The sequence below is a fragment of the Podarcis gaigeae genome (assembly GCF_964106915.1).
Source record: "Podarcis gaigeae genome assembly, chromosome: 6".
Taxonomy (NCBI): Eukaryota; Metazoa; Chordata; class Lepidosauria; order Squamata; family Lacertidae; genus Podarcis; species Podarcis gaigeae.
In genome coordinates, this window is record NC_139682.1 from 67989358 (window position 1) to 68001962 (window position 12605).

Below are 12605 nucleotides of genomic sequence, written 5' to 3' on the forward strand. Positions count from 1 at the left end.
CATTTGTAAATAACATTAGGCTGGCCTTTTTTCTTTCTTTCCTTCTTTTTTTTTTTACTCGAATCAATCTTTCTGCACTAAAGCTGGGGAGGGCTAGGCTATTTAAAACATGCCATGTTACTTAAAGTGACTATAATAGCTTTCTTTTCACAGGGTTAGCAAAGCTGGTTTTCATAATTTACAAAAGCTTGGGCCAGTTCCTCAGTACGGAAAATGCAACCATCAAACTGGGAGGAGAGTTTGCTGGCAGGAACAGTACCATCGCTGTGAACTCTGACGTCATTGCGGCCTCCATCAACAAGGAGTCCAGTCGCGTGTACTTGACAGACCCTGTTCTTTTCACCCTGGCACACATTGATGTGAGTTATGGTAATGAATTAATGGGAAGGTCATAAAATCAGCAAGAGCAAAGAGCAAAGAAGGGACGGGGGTGGATCTTTCAATTTGAATTTTAAATGTCGGACTAGGTCAGAGGCACAGGTTTGTTTAAGTCTACGAACATAAAATTAAATGAGCCTGGTTCAGTGATTATTAGAACTTAAGTGTATTCTTAATGAAAGCTAATTCGGTAATCAACATGAAAATGTAAATGGCTCTAATTTGTTCCTAAGTGAAAATTAACTCTTACCTTAGCAGCAGGACAGAAAAACACCAGCTCTTATGATTTTGCTTCCTTAATGCAGCAAAATCTTAATGGAACTTAGAAGATTTTGCTTTAATTCCATACTGTCTGCTGGAGCCCATTCACTAATCGTTCAGATAGGTTTTAGTCAACGAGGGAATCTGGTGCTGTTTTCTGCATTCTGCTTGGCACTAGGTTTAACTTCTCTGTGCTTGAACTAGTCAGGTGTTAGTATTCCGACTAAACATCAGGAAGAACTTTTTGACAACAAGAGCTGCTCAAGAGTGGAACAGACTCTTTAGAGTTGTTATTTTTAGCAGAGGTTAGATGTCCATCTGTCATGTATGATCTAGTTGAGATTCCTGTATTGCAGGGGTTTGGACTAGATGACCCTCAGGAATCCCTTCCAATGCTACGATTTTATTTTCCCAGCTGAGATTTTCCATTTACCAAAAGAGAAGACTCTTAAAAAAAAGAAAGGAAAAATCCCCTTTCTAGGTGTTTTTCCCCAGACTAGTTTTTCAGTTCAGTTTAATCTGAATTATTATGTCTAGTGATCCTTTAGACTTGATGGAAATTGAGAAAAGGAAAGTGAATTCGTTAGTAAATCCTCAATTATTCAAGAAGCCTTTTAGAGAAACTTCATGAATATACTGCTGCAGGATCGGCAGAAATGGCCACAAGTGCAAAGTATGAACATTGAACAGCAAGTAGGAAACTGATTGATTAAAATTAGATCTATAGTAATGTGGATTGCACTTTGTCGTATTTTAAACTATTAAACCCACTTTATAACTAGGTGGTAGGCTTGTTCAACATGTTCTTGTTGGGTTTGCTAATGCTGGCTACAATCCACCACAGTCTATCCTAGGTCACCTTAATTGCTGTTTAATGGTGTATGAACCTATGCCCCTTATTCAATTGTGCTCCAAAACAGAAAACCACAAAAATGTGGAGAATGTAATCCAAATTGTATTCTATGCCCATTGCGCCATACTTGTCATTTTTGGGGTTACAGTTCTAATTTTCTTTCATCCTGGTGTTTTGTAGACCAAGAATTATTTCAATGCAAATTGTTCTTTCTGGAACTACTCTGAACGGACTATGATGGGCTATTGGTCAACTCAAGGATGCAAGCTGATCGACACAAATAAAACGCATACCACGTGTGCATGTAGCCACCTAACCAATTTTGCAATCCTCATGGCACATAGGGGAATTGCGGTAAGGAACAATGCCTTTAATCGGCAACCAAATGACATTTAGAAAACCCACTTTAACTTCTCTATGTTTGAACTATCTATACAGTCGGATGTTAGTATAATTTCAGAATCCTTCTGGACATCTCATTTCACAGTATTCCAAATATGACCTTTGTGTTCCATAGGTTCAGATGTAAAATGAAGAAAAAGAATGTGTCTGTTCAGCACCTTATATTTAATGCTGAATGCCATTTCATTAAAGGAGCTCAAAAAGAACAAGCATCCCTTATCATTATATACCAATATTTTCTGCTTTCTGGCAGTTTTAAGTTCTCCGACATACTCTTGCTTTCTCAAAGCATTTTGTAGATTTCTGATAGGATTGCAGTTAAGACTGATTACTTGAAAACCCTGCAAATTCACATTGGGACTGGTTAACTGTTGACAAAGGGATGGATATTTACACCTTTCAAAAGCATACTTAAAAGGGAAGTGTGTATTCTGCTCTGCATTCTCTAGACCCAGGTAATAGGTATCTGGATGGCATCAGTTCTGAGGCAAAATCAAAAACTACCAAGAACTATAAAGTACAAGTTCTTCTAGATGCTACTGAGCTACAGAGCCATGGAAATGATAATAAAGGATGTTAATTTTCTCTTACCTGGCCATGAGCTGTATCACTGGCCAAGGAGCCTGACAGCCTCACCTACTCTAACTGGATCACACAATGAGAGTTATTCATCCATTTCATTTATGGAACATATGGCTTTTACTGAAAATCTCTAGTTTCCTTAAATTTCCTTTAATGACCTGAACAATGCTTTATTTGTGCATTCAATATAGAAATTATGTTTTCCCTCCCCTGCCCTCCTTCCAAAACATCCCTTAGGCTTAAAATGTGGCATGTTATTGGAAATAATAATAATAATAATAATAATAATAATTTTTCAAAGTTAGTTCATCTCCAGTATTTACAAACATGATACTTTAGTTTTGTATTGATCAATGACCACACTAATTTTCTTTACTCTTCATCATTTCCAGTACAATGGAATGCATGGTTTACTCCTCACTGTCATCACCTGGGTAGGGATTGTCATTTCCCTTGTCTGCCTGGCAATTTGCATCTTCACTTTCTGTTTCTTCCGCGGCCTTCAAAGTGACCGGAACACAATTCACAAGAACCTTTGCATCAACCTCCTCATTGCAGAATTTATTTTCCTAATAGGCATCGATAAGACGGAGTACAAGGTAAGCCCTCTATGTTTAACACACATCTGAAGATACCTCACTGAAAGGAATGGTAGCAGTAAAGTATTTGATGGCCAAAAGAAGTTTCTCAGTTGTCTGCTTTTTTGATGCAACATTTAGCCACTTACTCCATGGACGGGTAGGTTACTCAGGAAATAATGGCAGGCAGAGAAAAGGTTGAACAACTAATGTCTGAAACTTCTCATTTAGATGCAAAGATGGAAGTATCTCATTCAGCTCGAGAGCATTGAGATTTTGCGTGGAAGATAAGTTTACCACTACATATGGCTTAGAATATACTACGCCACAAAGACTTACACCAGTTTAGATTAAACAACAAAAAATATTGATGCCATAGAAGGTACAGGAGGGTCCGCTGGCACCCACAGGTGTTGCGTTGGCGACCTCTGTTGTAGAGAAAGCAAGAAAACATGCCTGTTCAATGTTGTTAAGTTGGGAACCAGTAGAAGCTTAATAAGCCTGCCAGAGAGTTTCTTGTCAGGTACAGTGGTGCCTCGCAAGAAGAAATTAATTCGTTCCGCAAGTTTTTTCTTCTTGCGAGTTTTTCGTCTTGTAAAGCACGGTTTACCATAGGAATGCATTGAAAATCAATTAATGCGTTCCTATGGAGACCGCTTGCCAGGCTGGCGGTGTGGAGAAGGGCTTTTCTCCCCACCGCAAGCCTTCAGGACAGGTACGGGAACAGAGGCATTCTGAATGTTGGCGGTGGGAAGGAAAACCCTCCTCCCACCGCAAGTCTTCAGGACAGCCATCCAAAGGCTGCCAGCGGGGCGGAGAGACCTCCTCCCGCCGCCAGCCTTCGGAGCAGCCTTCCGATGGCTGCCGGCGGGGCGGAGAGACCTCCTCCCGCCGCCAGCCTTCAGAGCAGCCTTCCGATGGCTGTCGGCGGGGTGGATAGACCTCCTCCCACCGCCAGGCTTCGGAGCAGCCTTCCGAAGGCTGGCGGGGGGAGGAGGTCTCTCCGCCCCACCGCCAGCCTTTGGAGGAGGTCCGAGGACAGTGGGGAAGACGCACTGCGCTTCCCCGCTGTCCCGGAGATTTCCCTATGGGCTTTCGTCTTGCGAAGGAAGCCCATAGGGAAATTCGTTTTGCAAAGTGCCTCCAAAACGGAAAACTCTTTCTTCTAGCGGCTTTTCCGTCTTGCGAGGCGTTCGTCTTGCGGGGCACCACTGTATTGTTTAGCATTTAAGCCACCTATTGACCAACAAGTTTTTCCTTCAATATTGTGTGTGTATAAGGGGAGGGAGGGAGATCATAGGTGTACAAGTGATGACAATTCAGATTGATGTATGGTAGTTTCTGTTATTTATGATCATTGTTCAAGATCATTTACTGTAATCCAGTGGAACAGATTCTGCAGCTCCATTGGGACTAAGGAAGCAGTTAAATGCTTAACTCCCTGTTGGCTGCAGTGGGTTCTTAAATAAACCTGCCTCTTGTCCGGTAGGTGTACCTAGCGCCCCCAGATACAGGAGAATGTTACACAGAAATAATACACTCCTATCCTTAAGAGATAGAAAGCTATGGAATTCTTTTCCTTTGTGTGTCTTCACTTCTCATTTCAGATTAGCCTTTTCCTAAATCTCAAGGCATAAGGCTGAACCCATGGTTTTTCTAAAATAAGCTGCCCTTAGAATTGAGTCAGTCGGTAGGATTTTGTTCTGCACTCATCTACAGAGTGTGGCTAGTGATATGATCGCAGATCTTCCTAAAAATAGAAAAAGCAACGATATTTGATATTTAAAGGGAAATGGAATATTCTGACAGAGGCATAAGAATTTTCAACAGAAGGTATAAATAATACATCTAGTAGCTGGGGCTCTTTATCTTCTTGTACCAAATCATCTGCAATATAAGCCTTACAGCAGAGTGTTAACATTGCGCTACCAAAAATTAATGGACTGCTTGCCACACTTGATATTCCATTGCGTCAAAGAATGCTAATAGGCACATACTTTCCATATCTTAACTCACAGAGTGCAAGAGAGTAGAAGCTGCAGCTACTGGGAACACAATACAGTTTTCAGTAGTTATGAATATGAAGTTTTATGTTTGGGGGGGCAGTGTGTGTGTGTGTATGGGGTGGGGGTTTCAATTATTGCATATACAGTATGCTGCCATTACAAACCAAGCTGTTAACATCCACATTATTTCGTTTTCTGAATACATCAGATGAAGTGGGAAGGTTGAAAAGTGTTGCACCTTGCATTTGATTGTTTCTTTTTCTTTGCAGATTGCATGCCCAATATTTGCAGGCCTCTTACACTTTTTCTTCCTGGCAGCCTTTGCCTGGATGTGCCTAGAAGGGGTGCAGCTCTATCTCATGTTAGTAGAAGTATTTGAAAGTGAATATTCTAGGAAGAAGTACTACTATGTTGCTGGCTACCTCTTTCCTGCCACTGTTGTTGGTGTCTCGGCAGCTATCGACTACTCCAGCTATGGAGCGCAAAATGCGTAAGTAATTGCTAGTGACCTGAGTGTTGCAGGCGATTTTTTTTTTTTAAAGCGTGTTAGCTGTCAGAGCCCCTGACAGACTAAAATAGCACCAGAACACTTTATTGGTACGAGAATGGCAAGGCTGTGTGCAAATTCCAATCAGGTCTTTTGTAATTTTCTAGGTTCAGAGAATTTGTACCCTGGAGAGGCAAGATTCTAAATTACCACCTTTCTTTTTAACACAAAAGATTGACCCGAAACAAATTGGGAGAAAAAGTAAATAACTTTTTGGGCCTCCAATGAATATTAAGTAAAATCAAACAAAATAAAATTCTACTATACTTAAAAGTATCTGGTTTGCTTTAACCCCCCTGCCCTAGTTTTAAGCTAACACTTCATTAGATTTCTTTGTTCAGCATGTTTTCTAGCCAGTTCTCTTTCTGGAGAATGATAGTGCAGTGTTTCTGCCCCAGTGGTTCACTTTGATAATATTTATCGGGAAAGAATCGGATTAAAATTAGCCCACTGTTTTCTATTTGTAAAAAGTAGGGATATTTATATAAAGTGACAGAAGGTAGACCCCCCCCAATATATATATATATATATATTTCTGAGGGTTTATGTTGCTAGAGGCATAAATGTGCCTTCCAATAGTTTGTCCTTTGATGAAATTAGTTACAATATGGGCAGATACTGTTGGAATACAAGCAAGCTGCTTGATTCTGCTGTTGATGGAAGACAAACAAAACCAATTCAGTAGGGAGCTGTGCTATATGAAAAGTGAATCAGTAAGTGAAGTGAGTCCCGATAAACTGATGCGTAATTTAGTTTAATCCTGTTTGGGGTTTTTTGTTTTAACTATTAAATTTGCAGCAGCGGGGCTGAGGCATTTTGTTTGCACTATGCTGCTCTGCAGAAGAAGAAGAAATATGACATTGGCGTTCCTTGGGCATAGTCAAGTGATGGACAGCTAAAAGCATGTTTTAAATGCACAAGGAAAAGCTGTGTGGGGAGAGGGGGACCCACATCTATACTTTTGCCTGGGTTCACAGCCTATATCAAATACTAACCCAAAAGGAAGTAGAGTTGCTTAATTAAATACCAGGCTTTTGTGGTTGCCCTGTACTTCCAGGTACCCCTTGGGGTTGATTAGCTGTACCACACAGGGCATCTTTTTAATGCTTGATGCTTTTCAACTTGTTGGTTGACCCCATTCTAAGGTGAGCTGTACCAGTGGCATCACTATTTTTTTATTTTTTTTTGCATTTCATTGAAAAGAAGGGGGGGGGAGAGAAGGTGGAAATAAATAAGCTTGAATGAGAAGCATTGAGAAAGGAAAATGGATGTGGCCTTGAGTTTCATTCTGAGATTTGATAGGTTCCAGATTTGAAAAGTGTAAAACATACTGTAGCACCACCATCAATTGGGAGCGTGGGCGTGCAGGTGGTTTGCAATAGTGTGAAGAAAATGGACTGATAGGCAAGAATTAATGAGCGTAAAGATGAAAGCAGGTGATCATAAGGAAGTCTTGTTGAACAGCCTTAGTGAAAAGCTCAATAAAGAGACACATTCTCAAGCATATGCTAGTGTTCATGCATTTAACTGAAAGAGAGAGTTGCACGGCTGATTTTCTCAACGTAGAACACTTATGGTGTGCTAATGCAGTTTCCCTTGGTGACCACGCCATTGAATGATGCTAATCTCCTCCCACTTGGCACTCCAAATCATGTTCAGGAATAACATGCAAACAAGGAGGCAAGGCAGCCAGTTGTGTATCCATTTTCAAGAATAGGTTTCATATGGATGTCCACATGGGGTTACTACTTAAAAAAAGTCACATCATAGCCAGTCCATGTGAATAAGTCCTAAGAGATGTCTACTTTCCATTGGTAACATAGAGTGAATGTGCTATTCTCACGCCACTTTTCTTCTTTTTTTTCTGTAACAGCTGCTGGCTCAAAGTTGACAACTATTTTATCTGGAGCTTCATTGGGCCTGTTACCTTCATTATTCTGGTAAGAATATTCTCTCTTTCCTTTCCGCCCATCTGCCTGCCTCTCTCCCAATCCACTTTATTTATTACAGTGGAAATGACCAAAATACTTTGAAAGTCAGGTTATATTTGCTGTGAAACTGTCATAGCAATAGCCCTTTTGGATAAGACCATAGGCCCATGTTCTCCAGCATCATCTTCTCACTATAACCAACCAGATGCTCATGGAAAGCTCACTTCTTGTGGGTTGTCTCCCCCGCAAAAGCAACTGCTGATATGATACCGATACTGGAAGTAGAAGACAGCCATCACAACTTCTAGCCACTGAAAGTCTTATTTGTCTAACTGCCTTTTAAAGCTATCCAAGTTGGGGGGTGGGGCAGCGCCACGTCATGTGGCAGCAAATTCTACTATGCCCTGTGTTCATTTTGTCTGTCCCAGTATTCAACACTCCAATGACCTTGGGTTCCAGTATTGGGAGATACGGAAACCTCTCTCTGTTGTTTGTACACAAATTGGCGAATTTCGACCAGAGGCTTTGTACAATTGTGATGGCAAATGAATCACAAGTCTTAGTTTTGATTTGTGCACAGTGCTATCCCCCCCCCCTTGAGATGATACTTTTGGGATTTCTGTATTGCCTTCTGGTTTCAGAGCCTTTCAGATATTTTTGTAGAATCATAGAGTTGGAAGGGACCCCAAGGGTTGTCTAGTCCAACCCCCTGCAATGCGGGAACCACAGCTAAAGTATCCCTGACATATCATCATTTATTGAATATTATCTCTGTACCTGCTGAACTAAAGCAGTGCTGTTTTAAAAGCAGGACTGTTAATAGGCTTTTATTTATTTTCTTTCTTTCTTTCTTTCTTTCTTTCTTTCTTTCTTTCTTTCTACTTTACTCTTCATCCAAGAAGTTCAGAGCTTTGTATAGATGGTTTTCAGGTGGTATCCCGTCAATGTTCTTGTTTAGGAAATGACCCTTTTAATTTTAGCAGTTATCACGTGCCTTCAAACTATTCTTCCTCACACATTCTATAATGCAAATGCTAATGATCCTTTTGGGAGGGAAGGTATCATTTTTCATTTTACCAAACATCGCTGCAACATAGCTGATGTGTTGGTGCAAAATTCAGCCTTGTTCAAGTAGAGATTTATCTTCTTGGAATAGTCTTACAGTCTCAACCTTTAAGCCACTATATGTATTGAGTCGTACCCATGGCACCTAATGTCATTCTGTAAAACTGAGTTGCCAATCTTTATCCTTGATTGCCAGTTGAGTCCAGAGAAGGCAGTTTTTTTCTCAGCAAAGCTGTGCGTTATACGCAGACAAATACTATTTATTTTCCCCATCATGTTCATTGCGTTAATCATACTGTAAATCACATTATTGAAATGTTTTGAAAAGCACTGTACATAATGCACAGAATTGAAATCAGTGGCTTGGCTTGCCCCTCCTCCACATTGCAGAACACTCCTGAGAGTCAGGGAACCGACCCCTCTTGCATAGTGTGGGATGTTGTGCAGAGGAAATCAGTATCACTTGTGACTTATACCAATTCTCCCTTGCCATTGCATCCCATACAACACAACTCATGCCAATCAGGAAGATTAATCTGTATGTGCAATATTTATCACTATTGAACAGGGGAAAAAAAACCCTATTTGGCTTGATTATTGGCATATGGTATACACAGATTGCACAACATAGCAGTCTGGTGGCAAAATCTGATTCTAGCTATTTCACAGTATGGCTGAGGATTTGACAGGAGGTAAAATACTCCTGTGGTTTAAGAGGATTTCTTTCTTCATTCTTGAAGTTCTCACTGGCATATAAGAAGTGTGCATCATAGAGCAGGTGCATAATTCATAATCACACAACTATAAGGATAGTGTTTTGTTTTTTAAAATTTCTCCTTTCATCATCTCAAGCAACACGGCTGATAGAAGCGTGTGCAGAGGAAACATGACACAGCAACTTATTTGAGATATGCCACTATATATAATATTGGAAGTGATGCTCCCACTCTTGACTTTTTAGATCGTAATTAAAAATGGCAGCTTTTAATTCTGTATAGCAGCATGCAGGACTCCTTGGTATTTTTTGAAAGAAACATTACAGGCTGAATCATCCAACTGAGCACTTCCTTTCCTCATGGTACAATTTCTGTTGTTCATGCAACACAACACGTAAGCTAGAATCTCAGCGAAATAAGCCATAGCCACTTCCTGTCTCTCCAAAGGGGCAAAACATGATTGTTCCACAGTAAGTGAGATAATCTTGCATGTTATGCTTCCCCTTCCTGTTTGAAGCCTGGAGTGTGGCAACAGAAGTTCTGCCACATCAATAGCAGAGGGCATTGCAGTGTGGCACCACCACTCCTGCTCTCCAGTTGGGCTGCTGTTTACCAGGAGGCAGAGGAGTAGTTAGCCAGCAGTGAGCTGGTACAGTGCCCAACACACCGGAGGAACCAATCCAGTTCTCCCGCCAGTGCCTCTGTAGTGTGCCAGCCTCACCTCCTCATTCCTCCTCTCTACCTCCCAGAAAGCAAAAATGGTTAAACAAACCAGAGGTCAGGTGAGTGGTGCCAGGCCACCATGCTGTCTGCTACTGCCTCCTAAATTATTAAAAATAATAATAATCTCAACAAGTAGAACTTCAGTACGCCAGGGAGAATGTTTCTAGCCCATATTGCACACTTAGAATGCTGAGGACTGTGAGTGTTTTATGTATTTAAAAATTGCATCTCCTACCTGCAGCCTGAAGTACTAGCCCATTCTGCCACCTCATTCGCATGTAATTCTGTTGCAAATGGACTGGTCACAGGCGTGGGAATAAAGTGGCTGAAAGTAATGTGAGAGCTAAAGTTCAGTGAGCCAGGGTCTTGGTATGTCTCCTTTCCTCTCCCTCTCTCTCTCTTTTTTTTTTTTTTACAAAAATAACAGCATCATTTACTGTGAGCAGTACTTTCTTTGGGGTTTTTTCTCTCCCCCCTCCCTCTCTTTCTCTGTCTTTAAATAACATTACACTTTGTGTGGGCCTTGGGCATTGAGGCAGATATTGGTGTTTCCTCATAACCAGGTCAGAGTGAAAATCGGGGTGAGGGACATTTAATCATATTGACCATGTACAGTCAGAGTCTACTATTATTTACCGGCCATGACATTATTATCCTCCTGCAAATCATTTAGACTGAGAAGTGAAAGGCCTTTGGGAGCAGTATTCCCAACTTCAAAAAATATGAAACAGCAGGTAGCAATCACTGCACAGTTCCTGGGAGTAATTCTTCTCTGGCAATTGCTTTGCCCTCTAATCGTACCGACCAAAAGAAAAGAGAGTGTAATGATTCGAGAACAGTGTAATGTGAACAGTGTAACTGCAGAAGAGGTAAGGGTGTACATTAATGTATATGCGCCATTCAAGAATTTACCATTACAATCCTTACAAACATATGGCGATGGTTGTATAACAACAACAGCTGTTGCTGTTGCTACTATTTAACAATTTATTTAGCCCCAACAATGTGCTGCAATAATCATGGAATATTTGTTAGCTGGAATGCAACTCTCAATGCAGAGTATGCTAGTCGGCCCAATACTGGGCTGCCTTCAACCACATTATAGAGAAAGTAGACTACTGTGTATGACTCTGTTAAATACCGTGCACTGAAAATGGAGTTTGTGTTTGTAGTCCTTAACAGAAAAGCTCATAATATGTGAGCTACTTCTAATGGACTTTCATACTCTACATTATAGGTTGTATCAAGCTTTTTGGGTCACTATTGAGTATGAAACACAGAAAAAACAACAACAACCACCCTCATTTCTTCCTTACACGTATGTGGGCACACCCAGCCACGAAAGGCAAACAGCAGATAGTTAATTCTATATTTACCAAAGCAGCTCCTTAGGCGCACTGGATACCCACACTATGTAGTTGTCTACATAGCTGTTTTCCAAGTTTGTGTCTGGGCTTAGGTACCGTTGTCTGACGTGAGTGCACACACGCAACCTGAGCCTTCTTGGATACAGTGAGCAGTCTCTTCCTCCACTTCCAATCTGTCCTGCATGCCCACCTCCAACTCTTGACTGCTCGGACCCATCCTCTTCTCATTTCCTGGCTCCTGGGTGGCACCCAACCCCAAAAATCTCTGCCCCTCCTCTCCTGGGTTCGCCTCTGCCCCCTTGCCTCCATCACATATTCGTCAGAGTATTTCCAGTCCCTCTCAATATGTTACCTTGTGCATAACTGTTATCATGTGTACACAGAACAATTAAGAACAATCACACAGTTTTAATTTACTGGCTTTAGAATTTGAGATCTTATTCTTTTCCCACCTCCAGCCCACATACACAAAATTGTAGACTCCTTTGGGGGGAAAGACTAATACACCCATTAAGGAACAGTTAGATAAATTATAGCCTATACTGATCTTAATTGATAAGTTGCAGAAAATAAAAGCCTGAGTGTCGGTGATTTAATGGACCGCTATCAGCATTTATATGATCTTGAGGCTTTAGTCCATTGTAATTCAAGCAAAAGATTTATTTAGTACATTCTCAGATAAGATTCTGTGGCCATGATAATCTAATATAAATTTAGGCACTCATGATCTTGTTGAAATTGGCTGCTAATTTGAGGGAAGGAGATGGGCAGTATAATGTTATTTATTTGTTTTAAAGGAACTGGAAGAAAATTGTGTTTTTTGGGAACAGTAAGTGTTCAAGGGGAAATGTGCAACCGGACGTTCCATTGACTTCATCCTTTTATAGGAATTTTTGATACACATACCGATTTTTATATAAGCTTTTCTGCCTTCCTTAAAAATAAGAATTGGGCATATTGGTCAGAATTAGGATCTCATTGTTTTGAATGGGATCAAGCACATACAGCTCTGCACTGCGTTGTTGACTATGTATTTCTGTGTTTCTTGATCACAGCCTTTTTATTTATTGCACGCCTTGCTGTTTTTTGCATTTAAAGTAAATATCACTACCCTCCCTTTCCTTGCCATACACCCACCCGCCCGATGCTTTCCCTCTTAAGGTTAGGTAGGCCCGCCTTCCCAAATAACCTTGCCC

General features: G+C 40.8%; 1 protein-coding gene across 28 annotated transcripts in view; it reads left to right on the forward strand.

Annotated features, from left to right (window-relative positions):
* Positions 1-12605, forward strand: part of ADGRL2 (adhesion G protein-coupled receptor L2) — a 353211-nt gene that overhangs the window by 319249 nt on the left and 21357 nt on the right. For all 28 annotated transcript variants that reach the window (XM_083743180.1, XM_083743186.1, XM_083743193.1 and 25 more), the window contains 5 exons: positions 154-359; positions 1673-1846; positions 2869-3075; positions 5330-5550; positions 7481-7547. In XM_083743180.1, the coding sequence (XP_083599306.1) occupies positions 154-359; positions 1673-1846; positions 2869-3075; positions 5330-5550; positions 7481-7547 (875 nt within the window). The remainder of the gene's footprint in view (positions 1-153; positions 360-1672; positions 1847-2868; positions 3076-5329; positions 5551-7480; positions 7548-12605) is intronic.